Raw genomic sequence first — 23511 nt, forward strand, 5'->3', positions numbered from 1 at the left:
TGGGACCTCTGACAGTTGATTCTGTAGTGTAGCCAGGACACAGCCTTTAAATGCTAAAATAGGTGTTCAAATACCATTGTAATGGGTACAGGGTACACTGATTTCAGTACTAATTTTTGGCTAGAGCTGCTTTGTCTTTCATTTGACATTAAAGCACACAGTACTGGAGTTAAGGGAATTGTCACTTTTGAACATCTGTTTTCCAAACCATGAAAAACATAATACATCCCAGACAGATTAGGAAACAAACATTTATTATAAACTGATAGTTTTACAGATCTATAAAAGTGATCAACTTTTTTCAGTACACAGACTAAGAATACATAATTTGAACACAGCCCATTAGAGGCACATGGTGAAAAGTTAAAACTCAAATAGTCTCACGTTCTTCGGCAGTTGAAAATGTCCCCACCACAACTGAACACTCATAATGACACTTATACAATATTAACAAAATGGACTGAGTCTGCTACACAAGAGGCGCTGCATAGGTCATCTTTGCATTGCATAAAGAATATATCTGTTACAATCAAAGGGATAATTGAGAAACAAAACTGGATCCCATGAATTATATGCAGGTACAAAGAGATTGGCAAAGACAAAAGAACATGGACAATCAGATCATAAAGACATTGTACATAAGCACCACAATACCTTCTGTAGAGCAACAGACTCTGGCTTTTAAAAGAAGTGCATAAACTAGACGGCAGGTTAAATAAAGGTAAAGCCAGAAAAAGCTGCCATTTTATAATATCACCAGATTAACTCTCAGGATTTATAAGATCAAGAATGAAAAATGGTTACACTGTGTGTGTGTCTTACATAAAAGGCCAAATTCTATCTGTTCTGTCCGTCCACATGGAATTAGTGCAAATTAACACTACAAAACCAGTTATTTTGTGCCAGTGTTCAGGCCAGCAAGCAGCTGAAATATACCTTAGTGGGGAAGCCATTTACAAAGTGTCTGTACATTAAAATATCCATCCCATATATGGGAGAAACTGTGAAATAATAGCTTATCAAAAATGAGTTCTTGGGCTCTTTGAGTGCTTTGTTTGTATATTTCCTCATTAATATAAAAACCTAGGGCCACTTTAATGGTCTGATTGTGGTGTCCTGCCTAGTCACTCAGCAACATCGTCTCATTTTCTGGTCCCAGTCTGACTCCCTGAGCCAGTGCTCTCAGACCTTCAGGTTCGGAAGGTGGGGGGAGAAAGTGCCTCACATTGTTCAACAGCAACTCCCCCCTCCAGTATTATCAACTAGAAGGATGCTGTTGAACTGCAACCATTCTGAATGGGAAACAAATGAGTCCTCAGACTCTAGGAAGAAGAGGACAGCATTCCAAACCCCATTGAGAAAAATCATTCAAAAGCCTCCCAATACTCAGCCCTGTGATCTTTACTAACTTGCTTGTTTTGGTACACTCCAATTGATACAGCCAGCATCAATTTCATATTAGATATTTCCTTTATCCTGGAACTGTAACCTGCGTTTGCAGGGAGTTTAGTGATCCAGTAGTTCTTTTCTGTTGCTAACTATTAAGATCCTATAAAACTTGCATCAAGAACCAAGGCAGTCTTGGCTAATGCTGCCAGCATTTATAAATTAAGAGAAAAGCAGCCCAGTGAAATGAGCTATGAAGGTCATTGTGACTGTACCATAAAAAAATAGAATTTAACTCAGCTTGAGGTATTCTGATGCCATAGAACAACATCCCCTTGCACTTTCATTTCTTTAGAGGAAAAGCAGAGGAATAAAAGCCAAACATTTTGTCATCCTGAAAGAAAAGCTATCAGGAGACAAAGTTTAATGTGGTGTTCTATTCTTACCTGCTTCTAAGACAATGTTTTCCCAGGACTTATTTTAACAGTTTATCAAAAAAGCAATATGCCTTTACAGATGGTAAGTGCAAAAGGACAGTTGTGAATTGCTTGAGTATAAGATGGTGTGACAAATCTATGAGTTTTAATACCAATGCAGTATACACTTCTCCCAAATGTGGCCTCACCCAGTCAAATGCATATTTAAGAGAGCAGTAATTACAAAAAAATTAAAGCGAAGAGCTAAACCGTAGGTGGTTTCCTGATAGTCTTAACGTGTAGCTGATTTAAAGATGCTGTGTTTTTTTATTTTTAAAATCCATAATATATTAATAGCAGTTTGCGGTTGGAGGTTAGAAACTAAGGCAGTTCCTTCCAGCTTGGGGGGAAAAAACAAAACCACAGCTTCTTTGCACAGTGATCTGTTCTCCAATTATAAACAAGAACAAACCAGTTATTTGAGAAATCCTTTTGGTTTGAATATTCCTGAGAAGGCTAGAGGCTTATCAGCTTTTTCCTTCTTTTCATGCTATTCCCAAATTTTGCTTCATTTTTTCATAAACCACATAGCTGATGCTGACTGCCGGAAGCACTTTCATGAAGTTTGGGCCTATGCCTCTATAAAGTCCTAGGATTCCTTCGTTAGCAACTATCCTTTGAAAGAGTCCAACCATGTTTAGCTGTGGGGCTCCTTCCAACAGAGCTGGAAAAGAAAAGGAAGATAGCAATCTCCATTGTTCAGCAGTTCTAGTGATGTTAATATTCTAATCATATAAAGCTCCTCACTACACAGATGCACAACTTACCACCTCTAACCCTACGGACTTGGTACAGAGTCTTCTCAACACTATTTCCTAGCACAGCAACGTCTGCTCTCAGTCGTTAAGTTTGGGGCAAGTCTCTTTCAGCTGCAGACCTGTGCCTTGGAACTCCCTCCCATGAAAGGTCCACAAGAATACCTTGCTTGTTGCACTAACAACATGCTGGAAGTTGATCTATCCTCTCCTGTCTGAGACCTCGCTCTACTACCTTTCTTTTCACCTATTTGGAACAGTTGATAACAGAGTAGCAGCCGTGTTAGTCTGTATCCGCAAAAAGAACAGGAGTACTTGTGGCACCTTAGAGACTAACAAATTTATTTGAGCATAAGCTTTCGTGGGCTACAGCCCACTTCATCGGATGCATAGAATGGAGATATATATACACATACAGAGAACATGAAAAGGTGGGAGGTGTCCTATCAACTCTAAGAGGCTAATTAAGAGAAAAAACTTTTGTAGTGATAAGCAAGATAGCCAGTTTGACAAGAGGTGTGAAAATACTTAACATGGGGAAATAGATTCAATGTGTGTAATGGCGCAGCCATTCCCAGTCTCTATTCAAGCCTCACTTGATGGTGTCTAATTTGCATATTAAAGTTCAGCAGTTTCTCGGTGGAGTCTGTTTTTAAAGCTTTTCTGTTGCAAAATTGCCACCTTTAAGTCTGTTACTGAGTGGCCAGAGAGGCTGAAGTATTCTCCTACTGGTTTTTGAATGTTATGATTCCTGATGTCAGATTTGTGTCCATTTATTCTTTTGCATAGAGACTGTCCGGTTTGGCCAATGTACATGGCAGAGGGGCATTGCTGGCACATGATGGCATATATCACATTGGTAGATGTGCAGGGTGTACATCATCATAGAACCTAATCACATCAGCCACGCCATGAGGGGCTCGTTCACCCACGAAAGCTTATGCTCAAATAAATTTCTTAGTCTTAAAGGTGCCACAAGTACTCCTGTTCTTTTAACAGCTGGTAAGTAACCCTTTTTCAGTGCTGGACTTATTTTCCTTGAGGGTCACAGAGCTTTCCTCTACACCAAATTCCTTGGTCTCCTCTGGCCATGCATTTGCTCTGGTGGTTAGTGCTTTATTTATTTATTTATACAAACTTCAGTTTTGTCCTTTGATTTTACAATATGGTCTTTACATAGCTTGTGATAGGAGCTCCATAAATGGGTTAAAATATATAAGGTGATTGACACAAATCTATAAAATATAAATATTAAAACACACAGAGCTGGAATCTGTAACATGAAGGTTGTGTCAAGCACTAACAAAGCCAATCAAAAGTTTAGATGGGCAAGGTCAATATGGTATTAGACACCTTAAAAACAGGTATAGGGATTTTAAAAACAGTAGGGATTATTCTCCAAATTATAAATACCTTTAAAAGACATTCTTCCCAAACCCAAATCCCAATTCTCACCTTGAGCCTGCATGCGAGTTCTGATGAGAGCAAGAGGGTAGCTGGCTAACTGACCACAGGTGCTGGAGACAGTACCACATCCAAGCAACACAAAGACACCGGGGTTAGCAGAGTCTGATGCATAACCATCTAGCCAAGCAGTCTTCAAAGCCTGCCAGGAAAACATAAATAGATTTGAATGAGGTATATAAAAGTTTACAATAGATAGTTAAGCAGACTTTATAGCTAACAACAATATTAAGGTGCTCCTTTGTCTCCATAAAAATATTCCAAATGCATTCATGGGCTCAATCCTGCAAGGTGTTGAGTGCTCTGCCTCAATCCAACAAGCACTTAAGCATGTGCTTAACTTTATGTGTATATAAGTAAGCCCAGTGACTTCAGTGGTATTATTTAGATGCTTAAAGTAAGAGCATGCTTAAGAGCTTTCTTTGATCAGACCACAGCACTCAACAAGTAGAGGATAAAGCCTTATAGTGGTGATCCACAAGCATCACAAAATAAAAGTTAAAAATGTGATAGATAAAAATATTAAATTGCCTTTTCAAGTTTTATTATGAAGCATATTTCTCAGAATTAAGTGACTATACCCCAGTTACATAAGACAGACTGTGCACAGAAGGCTGACAAAGGTATTTCAGATCAAGTGCAGGTGGGAAAATGAGTACCACAATAGAAGACCCCCTCATAGAAAATGCTATCAGGTCTCACCACTGCTTTAAACTTGGGCCTTCAGCTCAAGCACTTCTGCTGCTTGTCTAGACTGGGGAAATGAGTCTTTAAAAAAGTATACAATGTGTTAGCTAATTTGTGTTAATTAACATGTTTTTAGAGACCCCTTTGCACCCAGTGTAGGCAAAGAGAGTGGATGTTTAAAAACATGTTAGCTAGTCCTGGTCAGTCTTAGGGGTCCCATTTAGGGCTTTATAGGACAAAATCAACACTTTAAACCATACCCAGAAGCTAATTGGTAGCCAGTGCTACAAAATGAGCCATTGGTGAAACATGTCCTCAGGGTCTGTCTACACATCAAATTATTCAGAAATATCTATTTCTGATTAAATCCATGTATGGGCGCTCTTATTCTGAATTAGTTTAATCCACTCCCAAAGTAGATTAATATAATTTGGAATAAAACACTCTTATTCTAGAATAATAGCATCCACACATGCTCTTCTATGTGTGGATGCTTTATTAATCAAGAATAGTTAATCCACTTTGAATTCACACCCTATTTTATATCAGATTAATTTTATGTGTAGGCAGCCCCTCAGTGTAAAGCACATTTATGATCTATTCACATTAATATAATCCAGTCATAATGAGAGGGAATAATTACATATGTTCAACTGTATCATAGCCATAGGGCTACATAACATGCAATAGTGTCAGGTGTTTAGGGTTTAAGCTTGTTGTAGAAGGGATGTGCTGCAGGCCAGAGGGGGGTGTTTAAAAAGAAAGATATGAGTATATTGCATTGCAACAACCAGCTATCTAATGTTCTGATTTAAACCTACCAAAATCCGCTTCCAAAACGTAGGCCAGATCCTGCAACACTTACTCATGCCAGCAATGCCGTTGGATGTTACAGGGAAAAAGAGGTTGACTATGAAAGGATCACCTACTTGTGCAAGGGTCCAATCCTGCCACTTTATCTCCCTGTAGTAGTAGCAATATTTATTATTTGTATTACCAAAGTACCTAGGAGCCCTAGGCATGGACCCGGACCCCACTGTGTTAGGCACTGTACAAATACAGAACAGAAAGATGCCCCCTGCTCCAAAGAGTAATAAATTTTCTTTCAGAAAGAAAACAGATAGAAAATAGATAATTCAGGCCTGCCTGGGAGAAGCCCCTACCCCCCGATTGGCTGCCTTCTCTACTCACCAGCCTCCTGGGAAGGGCAGCCATTCAGGGCTGCTGCAGGAAGCAGGCAGAGCTCTCTCTTTCCCCCCCTCAGGAGCCAAAGTGGTTCTCACAGGAAGGGAGGGGGACACAAAAAAGTTCAGCAGCTCAGGATAGTTCTGCTCTCTCCTCCCCAGTTTCCTTCCTGTGAGCAATGGCATCGCTCCTCTGCTCCTCTCCTCTCCTATCTCCCTCCTTGCAACAGGCCTCCTGCAGGCCTGGGAAGGAGGAGACTCCACTGCAGCTGACTCCCCACAGGCCTGAAAGAAGAGGTAAAGAATCCCTGAAGCTGCAGCAAGAGCAGATGTGGGGGTGAGAGCTCCCACAGTGGGAGCCAAAATCATCTAAATCCAGACAGACAAAACCACAATATAAATTAAAAAAACCAAACAAAACACTCATGATTCTGGGGGAATCTCATGATTTTGATGGGTCTGACTCATGATTTTTGAATCATGGGGTTGGCAATACTGTAACACAGTAAGGAAAAATATGTTAAAAACTGGCCCTGAGCATACTACAGCAGATATTTTTTGAATCCACAAATAAGTGTAACTACAAGTAAGTTACAGATGTGAGTGAATGATACATATTTTAAGAGGGTAATAGGAGGGCAGTTTACATTTTTGTGTGTCTAAAGAAATAATACACGCATCAAATAAACAAACTGACCTCATAGATAGCCAGGTCTATACCAGCATAAGGAATTATGCCCAGAATGTTGGGTACATAACCTTTGTAAAAGGCTTTCAACCCTTCTCTTTTTAAAATCTTCTTAGCACAGTCAAACATCCCAGAGTATTGTCCTGTTTTACCCACAGCCAGTCTGGTCTTTAAGACCTGAAGGTAGAAGAAACGTAGAATTAATTATTTGACAGGTAACGACACAGATTACCTATAGGAAACCTGGCACAACAAATCTTTGCATACTCATAAGTTTCTATTTCCAAAAAGTGAACCTCTTCGCATTTGCTGCTTAAAGTCTCCTTTGTAACAACTAGAGTTAAGGTTCAGTTAGCACTAGTTTTCTCAAGGTTTTATCATTTGTAAGAGGAAACCCACCTAACAAGCTCATGGTTGTGAAGGAACAGGGTGTATTATTTTAGTCAAAATCAGAATAAGATGAAAGTTGTGATTTGCCTTTTTTCCCCTTCTCATATTCAAGAGAGACAATTTTTTTTAAAACAAATTACAAGATATCTAGAGCCTATAATTAGGGCTGTTGCTTAGCAAAATTAGCATTTAGAAAGCAGAGACTGTGCAGGAACATGAACTAATTCCTTCTAAGGCTTCACTGGATCAAACTTTTCAACTGAGGATTGCAAATCATATTAAAAACATTAAAGACGACTCATGACATCCTTATGAGATAATTAAGGGATATACAGGGATCACTTCACTCACTACTGAAATGCAACACAACAGCTGTTTAACAGTGCCTGTGACTTTACACCAGCATTGCAAGATAGGGAGCGAAGAACACCATGTTCAAATGAAACTATCTGAGCAGGAATTTGGCCTGCTTGGAAGTCTCGTAAGAGATGGCTCCCATATGTGACGTCTGGCACGTCAGCATCCACTCTTGGCCAGGAACACCATAAAAACCAGCTTTACTGCAATACTATGGCACGGTTAGGAAGATGTGGCACAGCTACAGACCTGTAGTATACCACTGCAGTTCCATAGTGCAGAGGCTTCCTACCGTGATGGAAGGGTTTTTCTGTCATTGTAAGTAATCTAGCTCTCTGAGCACCAGGAGCTATGTCAATGGAAGACGGTTTCCACTTACCTAGCCACATCTACAACAGGGCTTTAGGTCAGCATCACTATGGCATTCAGGGGTGAGAGTTTTTCACACCCCTGAGCAATGCAGCTACGTCAATCTAAATTTTAAGTATAGACCAGGCCTTATTGTAGAACAGGGCCTACATACCTCCACACCCATTCTTGTGTAGTATATAAAATGAATATAAAATGACCAACACTGTAACATTTGGTTGCTTTATTCTATGTGCTTAGAAGCCAGCTGTGACTTGATTTTCTAAGGACAATAATGACTCAACTAAAAACAAAAAACTCCACCATAGTTTATGTAGAATGCCATTGTTTTTTTATCTTCACAGAGAGATACTCTGTATCAGAAAGAGTTCAGGGTGAATCACCACTTTATATCAGTTTCAAATCTTGCTGTGATGCTTGAACAGACCTAAATTCTGGTCCCAGCACACAGGTTGGGCAACTATGCTGTGTGATACTAGAGTCATTCATCTTTCAGGCAGAGGAAACTGATTTTCTACCCAGGCTGCAGAATGAAAAATAGCCACTCTGGAGCTATTATTCTATTCTTGAGGCTGGAAAATTTGCTGTAATACCATTCTGAAAGCCGCTACCTGTTGTATGGAGGTATAATAGCAGCGACTCCACAGAGGAGCAGATCAATCTGCCCACTTTGCCCATAGTGCAAGGAAATCCAACAGAGGTAGCTTAACTTCATCTGCACAAGCTACAAATCTAACCCCAACTCTGCACAGCAGACCTGCATTGGTTCTGTTGCAGGCAAGGCCTCCTCACCCCATGCCAGGGACTTGGGCCCTGTAATGGCAGGGACTCAAAGGAGTGCCCCCTGGTGCTCTGGTGTAGAACTGCAGTTAAATTTCTGCTTCAGTTCCCCCAGCGGGTTTTCAATAAGTTGAACAACAAGGAATCCGGTGGCACCTTAAAGACTAACAGATTTGGGCATAAGCTTTTGTGGGTAAAAAAACTCACTTCTTCAGATGCATGCTTATGCCCAAATAAATCTGTTAGTCTTTAAGGTGCCACCGGACTCCTTGTTGTTTTTGTAGATACAGACTAACACGGCTAACCCCTGATACTTGACACCAATAAGTTGAATGATGCTTATATACAGTGAACAATGCCCCTTCAGAGATTTTGTTTATTTAATCAACAGCCAAACAGTGTGTAAACAAGCCTTCTCCTCCCTTAAGTTCCCAGGCTTCTCCTTTGCCTGGAGCTGTGCAGTCTCTCCCCTGTGATCCCAGGGTATCTCCCAGGCCTCCCTGGCTCAAGAGCTTTGTAGTCTCTCCCCTCTGGAGCTGTCTCTCTTTATGTTTTGGGGAGTGTTCCTCTCTCCAGGAGCCTCTGCTACCAATGGGCGTAGCTTCCTACCCAGCTCCTCTGAAGAGCTCTCTTCCCAGGAGCTTCCCCTCTATGTTCTGGTCTCCTGCCTGACCCTCAGAACCATTTATAAACCAAGTGTTTCATTAATTAATTAATTACTGCACAGCTGCTTATCCAATTAACTATCCACAGGTGGATCTGGATTGGCTCGTTTGCCTTAGTGAAGCCTGTCAGGCTAGATGCCTGGCCTTCAGAGGGCCAGTCCCAGTGGCAGGGCCACATTCAGGAAAGTACTTAAGCACACACTTAACATTAAGCATATGCTTACGTCTTTTACTTCATGGGACTTAAATACACACTGAACTGCTCTGCTGGGCTGGTCTACACTGGGGGGGAGGGGTCGATGTAAGATACGCAACTTCAGCTATAGGAATAGCGTAGCTGAAGTCAACGTATCTTATTTCGACTTACCTCGGGTCCTCACGGCGCGGGATCGACGGCCGTGGCTCCCCCGTCTACTACGCTACCGCTGCTCACCCTGGTGGAGTTCCGGAGTCAATGGGAGCACGTTCAGGGATCGATATATCGCGTCTAGACAAGACGCGATATATCAGTCCCCAATAGATGGATTACTACCTGCTGATTTGGCGGGTAGTCTGGACGTACCCGCTGAACAAAGATGCTTTCCAGACTTGGAGACTTAGCATGCAGTTTGTGACAATCCAATTTCTAACATTTTAAGAGAGAAACAACACAGCCCCCAACACATATGCACATGGTGGTTTGGGTTTGTTTGTTTTAAATAACGCAATTTAAATAAAATAAAACTCAGAAAACAGCAAAACCCCACATAACACTAAACACCAGAAAATCTAAGTACACCTCTACCCCGATATCACACGGGTTCGCATATAGCGTGGTAACCCCGGGGCTCCGGCAGTGGGGCTCGGGCGGCAATTTAAAGGGCCCGGGGCTCCGGCTGCTGCAGGGAGCCCTGGGCCCTATAAATCACCGCTGGAGCCCTGCCGCTGCTATCCCGGAGCTGCGGCAGCGGGGCTCAGCCGGCGATTTAAAGGGCCCGGGCTCCCCGCAGCAGCCGGAGTCCGGGGCTTTTTAAATCACCACTGGAGCCCTGCCGCCGCTACCCCAATATAACGGGGTTTCACCTATAACGCGGTAGGGATTTTTGGCTCCCGAGGACCATGTTATGTCGGGGTAGAGGTGTATAGAACATTCCATGTTGTATCCCAGAAAGTGTTAAGTAGCATTATGGTGTGATTCTGAAGGAGTAAATCTACAGAATGCACGTGAAAGTTGTGATGTAGACAGAACTCCTGTAATGTTTCCACAAAAAAGCCTTATCTTGCTCTTGGTGAAGTCAATAGGTTTTTTGGCACTGACTTCAATGGGAGCCCGGTCCTCTCTTGCTTACCTCCATGGGATAAATAGAGGTTTGTGCTGTTGCCCCAGCCAAAGAACCAGATACAAATCTTTCAACGGTCCCTATCTTTCCATCTTCATTAGCAAATATCTTCTTATACTGTGTAGGTAAAATACATAAAGACAAATATATCACACATCTTTCTGAGGCAGGTAGAATCCACCAGCAGAAGCAGAAATATGACAAGAGGTTTTCCCACGAAGTTTGCATTATAGATGTCCAATTAACACAACTTAAAAATATTTACATTCTAATTCTCTGTGTAATGATTTATAAAAACATAGATCTTCCAGCCTGTGAAAGTCCTTTACATTTGGTCTCACTGAGTGGGATCAATTCTGCCCATACTATAATGGCACGGGAGCACCTCTATAGTTAAGGTTGCCCCAAGACATCGGTTTAAAGATCAACCTTTCTAAATCCTCTAAAATTGACTTGGTTAGTCTTTGTAATTTGGTATGCCTCAGGGGGGTACAGGGTAGGATTAGTGACCCAAATTTAGAATCATTTGTGCCAGGGGTCCCGGACATATAAGTCTGAGAAAAAATAGTCTTTTAAAAAAAAAGTTGCAGGGGGGAGGGGAATCAAGCTATTGATGTGATGAGGGTCAAAATGGTCTAGATCTCTCAAACTTTATCCAAGGTAGTGCTTTGCGCACACATAATCTCTGAGGGACCCAAACTGAGAATGGTGTTTAAGAAAATGTACAGTAACTCCTTACTTAACTTTGTAGTTATGTTCCTGAAAAATGTGACTTGAAGTGAAACCAATTTCCCCATAAGAACTAATGTAAATAGGGGGTGTTATGTTCCAGGGAAAAAGATTTTCACCAGACAAAAGTGTGTGTACACACACACACACAGAGTATAAGTTTTAAACAAACAATTTAATACTGGTACACAGCGATGATGATTGTGAAGCTTGGTTGAGGTGGTGAAGTCAGAGGGTGGGATATTTCCCAGGGAATGCCTTACTGCTAAATGATGAATTAACAATCGGCTGAGGGTTAACCCATTGTTGTTAATGTAGCCTCATACTCTACAAGGCAGCACGAATGGAGGGAGGGGAGACAGCATGGCAGAAAGAGACAGAGACACACAGCATGTGTGAGAGAGAGAGATGCACATTGCCCCTTTAAGTATGCTGACCCCACTTTAAGTAAGATGCCTTTTAAAGTAGATCAACAAGTTGAGACAGCAGCTTATGCTGGCAAGCTCCCTCCATCCTGAGCCCTGTCGTGTGTCCCCCTATGGAGATGGGGTAAGCAGGGTGCAGGAGCGGGGGGGAGAGGGACACCCTGACATTAGTCCCCCTTTTCCCCGACCCCCACCCTGCACAGCAAGCAGGAGGCTCCAGGGAACAGCTCCAAGGCAGAGGGCAGGAGCAGCACATGGCAGTGGGGGGAGGGACAGCTGAACTGCCCGGCAATTGATAGCCTGCTGGGTAGCTGCTGCACAGGGAACTTAAGTGAACAGGGAGCTGATGCGGGGCTGCCGGTCCACCCTGGTTCCAAGCCCCCAGCAGCTAGCTCCAATGGGCTGCTCTTCCTGCAAGCAGTGGACAAAGCAGGCGGCTGCCAAATGACGTTATAAGGGAGCATTGCTCAACTTTAAATAAGCATGTTCTCTAATTGATCAGCAAAGTAACAACAAAACAACATTAACCGGGATGACTTTAAGTGAGGAGTTACTGTACGTTTTTACAATGCACATGTACCAGTACAGAAAAGCAGCTAGAGGATTTTCATTCCCACCATTTTATATGCTTTAAAGCTCAAGTCTTCTAAGTACTCTGAAATCCGAATGGTTAGTCGGCTTGGTTTGAAAATTTGGTCTCTCTCATGAGGTCACAGGGTAGAGCTAGGGATTCAAATTTGGGGTCACTTGACAAAGAGGTTACCAGTTTACAGGTTGTCTTAAAAAAAAGTTTCCTTATGCTGCCCTGTACTGTTAAACTGAAAGTTACTAATCACTGGATGAATTAGAGCTCATTCTGTTTGACTGCTGCGAAGTCATCCTTCAATTAACATAACTAAGGATAAGTTAATCACAAGCACCCACGTAACACAATAAGAATTTTGAACTGAGTGGTTGTAGTGCTACAATTTGAGAGTCATGAGTGGCAGTTTTATTTTGTGGGGAATAAAATCAGAGTATGAGGGGGGAATTAGACATGTGAATGCTTAAGAACAGCCATACTGGGTCAGAGCAAAGGTCCATCTAGCTCAGTATACGGTCTTCTGACAGTGGCCAATGCCAGGTGCCCCAGAGGGAATTAACAGAACTGGTAATCCTCAAGTGATCCATCCCCTGTCGCCCATTCCCAGCTTCTGGCAAGCAGAGGCTAAGGACATCATCCCTGCCCATCCTGGCTAATAGCCATTGATAGACCTATCCTCCATGAACTTATCTAGGAAAGGAGGGCATTATGGAGAGGAGGAGCAGTACATGTGTTAATGGGATGAATTGGGTAACTGCTGAAGGAGGACAGAGTTAAAGATTGGATGCCTTAACTCTGCATTTCCTGGTTTTCAGAAGTTTCAGTTTTGATTCACTCAACGTTCTGCAAGGGGACGACATATCAATAAGCAACCCTAACTCTGCAGAAATGTTGTTTTTTTGGTCATTCAATACCTATATGGTTGCATTTTTATAACAGAAGAGAACCCTGCATTTCTTGCACACCCAGAACTCCAACTTAAGTGAATGGGTACTCAAGGAATGGAGAATTAGGCCTTATGTGCACCATATCACTTGCTATAGATAGCCAAATACTGCAGTCTTGTCTTTGTTCTGCCTGAGTAGTTGTATCAGTTACTGATAAGCTGAGCTGAAGTAAGGAGTAATGTACTGAGGGAGGTAAGCAATAACTGCACATTAGGGCAAATTACCACTTCTCATCAGAAGTTGTAAATCAGATATCCTATACACAAAGGATATTTTTTTAAAATAGCTTTGGGTTTGGGGTTATTTGTTTACAGCACAGAAGAGTGTGGATGTATTGTACATTACTTTGCTCTTACTTCTGGCCCTAGCAAGACTCTGCCATCTTCACAGATGAGAAAGCAAAGATCAGTTACTGGGTGTTCTAGAATTCCGAACTAAAACTGTGATCGCAGGGAGATCTCTATTCCAAAGGAGGATTAGGCCTTTAATATCTTGTGTAAAACTGATTCAGAGGTAAATATAACTCTGAAACCCATGCTGAGGGCATCTTACTGCAGCACAATGATATTTGACTTAAAAGGAATCCTGTACATGGGTATGTGTTAGGCTAAAACAACATGCTAAATTTTTATGTGGTTACTATTTAGAAATCAAAACTGAAGTATTTAACATTAGAGCACCTCTCCATAAAAAGTTACACAGATAAGTAGGTAGCTTTAAACTCATATGATGCGAGTTTGATTTCTTTCCTACATTGTTCACAGTACAACAGTAATAATCCACATTACTCACATATTTTATTAACCAGTCATGATACTATTTTAAATTTGATCAATAAAGCCATTTATATATATATATATTTTTCCCCCCCATCATCATTTGCATTCTTTGTTTTTCTGTATTTAGTGTTCACCACCTTGATTTAACACATTACCTGTTCATATGCCCAGAACTTAATAGCTGTTTCAGGTGCGATTTTAATAACATTCACACCATTTCCCCTCCAAAGGGAACGGATGCCTCCTTCTTTCACCATCTGCTTAAGGCCACTTGATATATTCATTTTATTTGACTTTGAACCATGAACCTATTAACCACAGTAAGAAAAAAAATGCTTAGATTGGAAAGGGGACTCATTTTTAAGCAACAAAGGATAAAAGTTGTAGTAAATACTTAAATCAAAACCCCTATAAGACAGACAGTATAAATACTTGTCTCATAATTGAATAGCTGTAGTCAATCTGAGATGCTGCAATATGACTGTAAACTAAGGATTTTTTTCACACCATTAACGTTATCTGTTGCATTTCTTGAAAGCTAACACTATAGTAACAATATTCCAGTCTTTCATTTTTATAGCAGTTGTGATATTTCTTCCAAACTGGCTACTGGTTCTAAAGGGAATATAAATGCTCATTATCAGGAGAAATGCAATATATTCCTTATAATGCATACTATAGAAACACTACATAATGTGCTTTTTAGATTGAGTAGTACTTTCTATGCGGCAGACTCAGAAAACATAAAGCAAGCTACTGTTTAAAATCCTCTAATTTTGAAAAAATGTATGGGGTGTAAAAAGTGTGAAATTTATTGCTGACCTTAATACACTGTTGTAGTTTATACCAGCACAACTGATTTTGAGAGGGTACATGTATTTTCCAGTATCAGTCTTTTATTAATCATTTCAGATATCAAATGGGAACATATTTAATATAATATCTGTACCACAACACACCACAAAGCAAGTCTCATTACAAAAATGCAGCATTTGAATTCTTAAAAAAAAAAAAAGCAACAAAATGCATAAAACAAACATGCAACCATCAGGGTGCAAAAGACATCTACAAATTACGGCCTAATCCTGCAAACCATTATGCCCACAAGAATAGTTAGATGTAGTCAATCTTTGCAGGATTAGGATCTAAATCAATACAAATTATGAAACAGTTTTAAAAGCACAATGAGAGCCTCTCTAGACGTAAGAGGCTATATTCTGCTATTAATTTACAAAAACTCCCAACCAGCTGGAACTCCTCTAAAAAACTGCCACAACATGGCCCAGATTATGCTAAAGGGGAAAAGTGATTTACCAGAATTAAAAAAATTGCTTAGATGTTGCAACTCACCTGCATCATGACTTTAAGGCGATCTAATGGTGCTGTACCTGTTCGAGAGACGGCACCAGCCACTCCTCCTGATAAGAGCTGCCTCCACCACTGCCCAGACTTTTTCTCTTCCTCTGTGAATTCGTCTGGGATAGTCAAGCTATCTCCTATATCCAACACCTGTCACAATGCAAAGCAGAAAGGGGCAATAACTATATTTCCTATTTAGTGATTTTACTGATAGTTCTGATGCTGGCTTGACTACAAATAGATACCATACCAAATGACAGTGTATAAAAAAGTTACATTAAAGACATAAAAATAGCTATCAATAATCTGTAATGTACATACTTGAATTGTATAACAATGGAATGAAATTACAGTAAGAGCAATTCTATACAACAAAAATCAAAAGTGACCCTTTGTTCCCTTTAAATATATTTAGAACACCACCACCCAAAACCCACCATTTCAAAGACAGCACCATCATCATTAAAAATTATGACAAACTCCTTTCTTTAGCATAGTTGTAATGAAGACATTTTGTCAAGCTCAGTAAAGATTTCCAGACAGTGTCCAAATCCAAAATGCTTACCAGCTACTAACCTTTCATCCAGGCAGCCTTTAAGGATTAGTTTGATAATCTCTTAAAGATGCTGTCAAGAGATTAATCATTCAAGGTAATTTATTCATGTATTTTACAGACACACATTTAAAAATAGCTTTCTATTGATAAATTAATATAGCACCTAATTATAGGATTCATTTCACTAATCCATTATGATCTTTCTTGTTCCAACCAATAATTTTACTGAATGTTTTGAAGAGACATTAGTGACTATCATTCCGTTGTGAAAGTCTGAAATCTCCCTGCCAGACGGGTGTTTACTTTAAAATATTTACTGTTCAACTTGAACAACAGTGAACATTATCAAAGGTGACGGAGGTAAGGTTTCCCATGACAGAAGGCTATAGATTTTTATAAATAACTTAAATATATACCTTCATTTTCATCACAGAATATGTAATAACAATAAATTAGAGGGACTGCACCATTTAATACTACAAATCCAGTTTCACATATGAGTTACATTTGCCGTTAAAAAGAGAGAGCGAAAAATCTTTCCAATAAGAGAAAGCAATTACTGCCAAAGTAGCTGGGGAGTGGGAGGATTAATTTTTTTCCTTTAATAAAGTGAGTTATATTTATACTGTTGCTGAATTTAATTTTAGATGCTACCACTCTTAATGCCTCAAGTTCCGCCCCCCATCTGTAAAATGGAGATAGTACACTCTGTAGCATTTCGTCTTGTTTATTTAGACTGCAAACTCTTCTGGGCAGGAACTCTCTCTCTCTGCATTTGTATAGTGCCTAGCACATTGAGACATAAATTTTTGAAAGTGATGAGTGATTTTGGGTGCCTAATTAGAGACATCTTAAAAGGGCCTGATTCCCAAAGGGTGGGTGCTCAACACTCAGAGTACGTCTACATTAGAAACGCTACAGCAGCACAGCTACAACTGTGCCACTGTAACATAGACACACGTACAACAACAACAGAAAGGGTTCTTCCATTGCTGTAGAAAATCCACCTCAACAACCGAAGAATTCTGTTGAACTAGTGATGTCTACACCAGGGCTTGGGTTAGCTTAATTAAATCGTACAGGGCATGAAATGTTTCACAACCCTGAGCAATGTAGTTAAGCCAAGATAACTTTGAAGTCTAGACCAGCCATGAAAATCTGGTCCATTTAAGGGGTTTCCAGTTGCACATCCAAAATGGAGGCCCTCAAAATCACCAGTCACTTTTGAAAATGTTGATTGGGTGTTCTAGTTTGTGCCTATATTTATAGCACCTGCCAGAATTTGGCCTTATATGCACTGGACACTAATATCACCTTACAACTAAGCCTAAAAAAAAAGAAAGAAAGCTAAAGTCACCTTTTGGGATTTTACTGTATAAAAGTTATTACAATAGCCAGCCCACAACACTCCTATGCTAATTTAGATTCCTGCTCACCAGAGTCCAATCAGAACTAAGAGCCTTCAATTTTAAAATAAAAATAGTTTTCAAAAGGCTGTTACCGTGAGAAACTGAAACAAGATTTCAAACATTTTGCCTACGTAGGGCACCACCTGTGTTGCTGTGGTAACTGGAATTCAGCTGATGACCAAGTTCTCGCAGTAGGCCAACTGCAACAATTGTAGATCTCATGGAACACTTCTAAACTGAATACTTAGGATTAGATGAGGAGGTTCCATAATAACCAGAAAAAGAACTTGTAATTTTCATCATTTAAGAAACAGAAAAATTCTTGGGCATTTTTCACTAAATAGTATAGACCCAGAACTATCCAATTTCATATATTTGCCTCATGTTTTCTTTTGGCGAGGCATTTAAGAGGATAGCTGGATGTTATTAACCATGTGATACTCCCATTGTGAAATCAACCAGGGCAGGTATATACGTTTAGCCTGGTTTTAAAATAGAAAACTATGAAGAGTAGTTTTCTTCTTACAGTTTCATAGCTTAATAAAAGTCAAAGAATATTCTCCTCCAACTTTTAACTATAAAATTATCCTCAGGTTGGGACTGTGTACTGCAAATTGTAAACACCTATAAGCAAGTTTTTATCATTAAAAGGCTGACAGATCCTTAAGGATTCAAATGATCTCATTATATTTAAAGTAATTACAGTTTTTAGCCATGTGGTCTTAACTTTCCTGTAAATGATCACGGTAATTCTGTCAAATTATTTATTTGTGCACATGCAATATTTTACTGGAGGGTTACCTATAACTTCACGTTGCTTGCATATGAAAGAATTATTAATAAAATAAGATCTCCACTCTTGAGGAATTGAACTTACCTAGGCTGAGACAAATGTAGTGCATTACTTCCTGCCATTACCTATTCTATTCTTCTTACTTAAAATTCTACAGAGAGCATGCACATGTGTGCAAACACACACCTAAAGTTTACATGAAATTAGCAATTTTGTGAACTTTATGATAAAATTGCTGGTTAAATGAAACTGCTGACACAATACCAATATTCTGAAACAGCTAAAATACTTCTCCAACTTGTATGATCACACGAAAGCAACAGTCCGTTATAAAATTCACATAGTAACTAGAAAAAGGATTTACTATTATGTGACATTGTTTTGTGAGGCCTCTCCAAAGGGACAAAGTACTTATTTCTAGTCCTAATGGTTGGCAAGATTCCGGACCTTAGACTTTTCACTGATCCAGGACTAAATACTCATATTCACACAAGGATACTTGGGGCAGGAAGATGGGATAAAACCACCACATCTAGGGAGGAAAAAACACAAACTATACCAGCTATCTAAAGCTTCTCAGAAGGTTTGAAGTTCCAAAATTAGTTCTGGCAGAAATGGATTTGGAAGCAGAATCCAGGTGAGGAGTCAAAGATACAGGATAATCTCTCACACACAAATATATCTACATAAAATAGATCTCCTTTAAAATACAAGCTGAACTTACAGTAGAATGTTTCCAATAACGGATTATTTCCTCAATGTCTGTAGCTGGGTTAAATAAAAAGTGATCCCGCCATTCATTCCAGTCCACTGACATTGTCCCATCAGCATCAATGCTGAAATTAAAACAAAACAAAAGTATGCAAAATTTTAAATTGTGTCTGGAAAATAGTAAAAATAAATAAAATATCTGGTTACTCTACCTGCAAACTTTTTCAGGCTTAAAGTCCTGTGAACCCATGCAAACCAGTCCTCACATGAGTGTGAAAATCCACATACAGCAGTGGATACCAATCTTACAACTGTTCAGTAAAACAAACCGTTTTTCCCAACTGAGGTATGGGGGAAGGGTAAGCGGACATAACAAAAATCACGTTAATGAAGAACAAGTTGCCATCCCTTCACATTTCCAATGTCTTCAATGCATTGGAAATCACACTCTGCAGTGGTTTGAAGGACAATAAAACAATGCAGTGCACCATACTACAACTTATGCACCATACCTACTGTAAGTTTTAGATGTTCGATTTATGAATCTTTCAATTTTATGAACTCAAATACTTAGTATAGTAGAATTCCTATTCTACTATCATATTTGGAAGGGTATGCCTGTCTCTTTAGTCCTCTAAAAAAAGGAAAATAGAGCATGTTTTTATTGTTAAACTGGAGATCAACTACTGTTGGTTATGCAGATAGGTGTGATACCTAAATATTAGCATGACTCCAATTCAGTCTTAAATTAATATGAAAATAAAAATTAGACAGTGTTGTACTTTGCTAATCAATAGTTATCTTTGATTAAAAATTATCCTTTTACATCTGATTTGGAATTATGTAAACATGTTTATGAACAATCATTTGAAGACTACACAAAGTCACAAACAAACACTGACTAGAAATAAGAATAGTTTCTGACCTTTTTAGAATCTTTTCTGCCTGTTGTTCTGAAATATTTATACCCAATATCTTGAGAGACTGGACAATCTCTGACGCTTCAATTTTTCCTTAAAGCATTAAAAGAAAATATGTGCAAGTTAAAAGCTTCTTCAGATCTTGGTATGTAAACTCACATGACAATGATCTTTGTTCTACTTAAAGATTTGGGAAGTCTTTAAACTATCATTTAGTACAAACAAAGCAGCACAGACCATTTAATACACGTTTACACTGAAGTCCTAAATGATATAATTGGATAATATCTGCTCAGTCTTTGTAATACATCAGTGCATCACAAACACCTAGTGAGTCAGTCTCCCTCTATCAAAGAGGGAAAAATATATTTTTCCAACTAGTGACTTCCTCACAACTTCTCTAGCTGTAGGGCAAAATTCCTTAGGTCTGCCATCTTGAAGGCTGTTAACTGGAGGAGAATATAATCCTTATATAATTAGTTATTTGACTATGATGTGGATACTCAATCAAAATTATGAGCCTGCTCCTACTCCAATGGAAATTAATTGGAGAGGATATAAGTTCCATATTAGCAATACAAGTTCCATCTCAGCAAACTTTACACTCCAACAAAAAAAATTTACCTCCATTTATTACATACAATATTTACATTACAAACAATATATTTAGGTCCTTGAATGTTTTGGGGAAATAACCATCTTGTACTGAATTATTCTGAAATCTAGTTCAGTAATTGGTATCACACGTTTTTCTTTCAAACAGGTTTTTGAAACCCAGGTCAGGTGAAAATAAAGACATACCATCATTGTTTTTGTCCAGACTCTTAAACGCTAGTTTCATTTTTTTCTCATGGTCTTTAAGGTACTGCATAAATTCTTTGAAGTCCAGCTGCCCATCCTTGTTAGAATCTCCAGTTTTAAAAATTTTCTGTTGAGAGAAAAATAATGAAGGAAATATTATTGATCAAAAATGAATGAAAGAAAAGTGCTTTGTAATATTAAGATCTGCACAATCAACTGTGACAGGCATCTCACATTGGTAGAGTTTGGGAAAGAAACACTTTTCCTCGCTCACTAAAACTGACCCCCAATTGAACTTCAACACACCCACGCTGGGTAGGAAAGTATTGCTACTTCCATTTTATACTAAAATGACTGTCTGTAAGACAGTCGTTAGGAAGCAATGATAAGACACATTGAGACAAATAAAACACGCTCTTAAATGTAGTTCTACCTATGAAATTATCCAAGGGTTAAATACAGCCTATATAAATACATGTTTGACACAGGGATGAACTGGATTCAAGTTGTGATCTTACTTAGAGCATGGCTACACTTGCAGATGTAGAGCGCTGGGAGTTAAACCAGCCTTCGGAGACCGCAGCAGGGAAAACGCTGCAAGTGTTTACACTCTCAGTTGGAAGCACACTGGCGTGGCCACATTAGCAGCTCTTGCAACGCCACAAAGAGCAGTGCATTGTGGTAGCTATCCCAGCGTTCAAGTGGCTGCAACGTGCTTTTCAAATGCGGGGGGTGGGGTGGAGTATGACTGGGAGTGTGTTGTGTGTATGTGGGGGGAAGAGAGTGCTGAGAGAGTGTCAGCATGCTGTCTTGTAAGTTCAGACCCCTCTTCCCCCAGCCTCTCTCTCACACACTCACAGCAAGCAACATTCTACACTAGTGGCTTGCTTTGTCCCGGAGCAGATAAGCATGTTGGCTGTCACAAATGGAGCTTTGAAAGGGCATATCCACATTCCTACAGCCAATTCCAAAACAATGACAAGAGTGGCCACTTGACTTAAGGGGATTATGGGACGTTTCTGGAGGCCGATCAAAGCGCAGTAATGCAATACCTCGTTCACACTGATGCTGGGGCGTTTCAGCTGAGGCGCAACAAGCATTATGTTTCTCATGGAGGTGGATTACCAGAAGTGCTCCAGCTGCAGAGTCCAGGCACTCCAAGTGCCTTGCCAGTGTGGACGGGTCGGGAGTTAGGGCGCCTGGGGCTGCTTTAATGCGCTCTAACTTGCAAGTGTAGCCAAGCCCTTACTAGACATTTAGTCTACATTCAACACCTTGCCCTGCTTATGTGTAAAGAAGTGACGACAATGGGGAGTTATAGCATGCTAATCTCTTGGAGCAGGGGTTCCAAACTGTGGTACATGAGCTTGATGTTGACTTCACACAAAAAAATTTAAGGTAGGATGTAAATGAATAAAGTTTGAGAATCACTGATTAGAGTAGAGAGTTTAAGGTGAAGTTCTGCTCTCATACTTCAGGATGGATATGAATGCCTATATTCCACTCTCCCGGCACATGTAGAGTTCCTAATGAGACAGAATACAGAATTAGAGATGCACTCAGGGGATCAGAGCCTGATCTGAGAGCAGAATTCTGAAGAATATATTTCAAAGCACCTCATGGTACGTTTGAAATCTCTGCTAAAAAAAAAAAAAAAAAAAGAATGAATGTGTTTCTAGTTTAAATATTTTCATACAAGTGCGATGAATCAGGGCTATATCTGTACAATTTATGAATTCAGATTGATATTGTGAAGCTGTATTATGAAAAACTGCTGTATTATGAGTGCCTATATGTATGTGGATCCACTATTGCTGACAGGGCCTGTAGCAGATACATACAAGCCAGGGAAAGTGGGAAATACTTAAGGTTAACAATAGTACTGAAACTCACAAAAGGACATGATATAAAGTAGATGAAGCTTTAGAAATCCAGTTTTAGCTTAACACCTCCAAAGATAGTGGGGGTGGTAGAAGCAGTGGAACAAAAGAGATCAGGTAACCAAGAGGGGTTTAAATAAAGAAACACACAGGAATAGGGGAGCCAGACAAGAAGAGGAAGCACGAGGCAAGAGAAAGAAGGGGTCAAAAGCTGAGTAAAGGGCTCCAGGAGGAAGAGGTCACCCAGCATGTAGCAGCCTCATTAGGAAAGGGAACCCTACCTGCTTTCCTGCACCCAGATGGCCCCAAGGGACAACAATCCAACCCCACAGAATGCCCTGGAGTGGTGAGGAAACTGAGGTGGGGACATACATTTAGTGTCAGTGGTTTGTATAATCTGTACTCTCCTGTACTTTAACCATAAAAGAACATAAAGTTGTTAGACTCTGTGCATAGTTTGTGTGTGTTGACTGCTTGACAACTGCTGTGTGCCCCTAAGAGAGTTAAATTATAACCAGAAGTTTCACACCTTTGGGGTGGAGCTCTGGGAGAGGTGTGTGTTTGAGTAACTGGGGTCTCTCACAGGCCAGCACTAGTCCTAGGGGCCTAGGACAGGTGGGCTGAGGAGCCCCATTTCTGAGGAGTGATAGCAGACTGAGGGTCAGTACCCAGGAAATGTGATAGAAAAGCTCAGGGAGGAGCCAATGCTGCAGCCTGCTGAGGCTCCAGAAGCTTAATACACCCCAGGAGAGCCCTAGCACAGAGGCTTTGGATTCCTCTCACAGTGGCTCTAGTGGATGGCCAGGAGGAATTGCTTGCTAGGATCTGTGACAACCAGTTACATCCAAATGTGCTCCTTGTATAAATACAACATCTCTGCCAATTTATGGCTTGTCTGCACTCTGGCACTCCCCATTGCCACTCCTGCTCCTGAATAGGATGGGATTATAAAACAAATGAACCGAGAACCTAACATGACTCAAGTAATTGCAAATCAGGGTTTACATGCACTAAAACAAAAATGGTCTCCCAAGAACGTCCGCATCAGTTCCATTCTACTTACCTTAGCCACCCACTCATGTACTAATGATGTGTTATC

General features: G+C 40.1%; 1 protein-coding gene across 1 annotated transcript in view; it reads right to left on the reverse strand.

The window, feature by feature from the left end:
- Positions 1-237: 237 nt before the first annotated feature.
- The window catches only part of SLC25A24 (solute carrier family 25 member 24), a 43094-nt gene continuing 19820 nt past the window's right edge, over positions 238-23511 (reverse strand). Inside the window, exons 2-10 of the mRNA XM_005285469.5 lie at positions 20533-20659; positions 19737-19824; positions 18825-18936; positions 15334-15492; positions 14139-14291; positions 10530-10637; positions 6650-6817; positions 4073-4223; positions 238-2526 (exon numbers count right to left, since the gene is read on the reverse strand). Coding sequence (XP_005285526.1) covers positions 2348-2526; positions 4073-4223; positions 6650-6817; positions 10530-10637; positions 14139-14291; positions 15334-15492; positions 18825-18936; positions 19737-19824; positions 20533-20659 — 1245 coding nt within the window. The 3' untranslated portion in view covers positions 238-2347. The remainder of the gene's footprint in view (positions 2527-4072; positions 4224-6649; positions 6818-10529; positions 10638-14138; positions 14292-15333; positions 15493-18824; positions 18937-19736; positions 19825-20532; positions 20660-23511) is intronic.

The sequence above is a fragment of the Chrysemys picta genome, chromosome 8, assembly GCF_011386835.1.
Source record: "Chrysemys picta bellii isolate R12L10 chromosome 8, ASM1138683v2, whole genome shotgun sequence".
Classification (NCBI taxonomy): domain Eukaryota; kingdom Metazoa; phylum Chordata; order Testudines; family Emydidae; genus Chrysemys; species Chrysemys picta.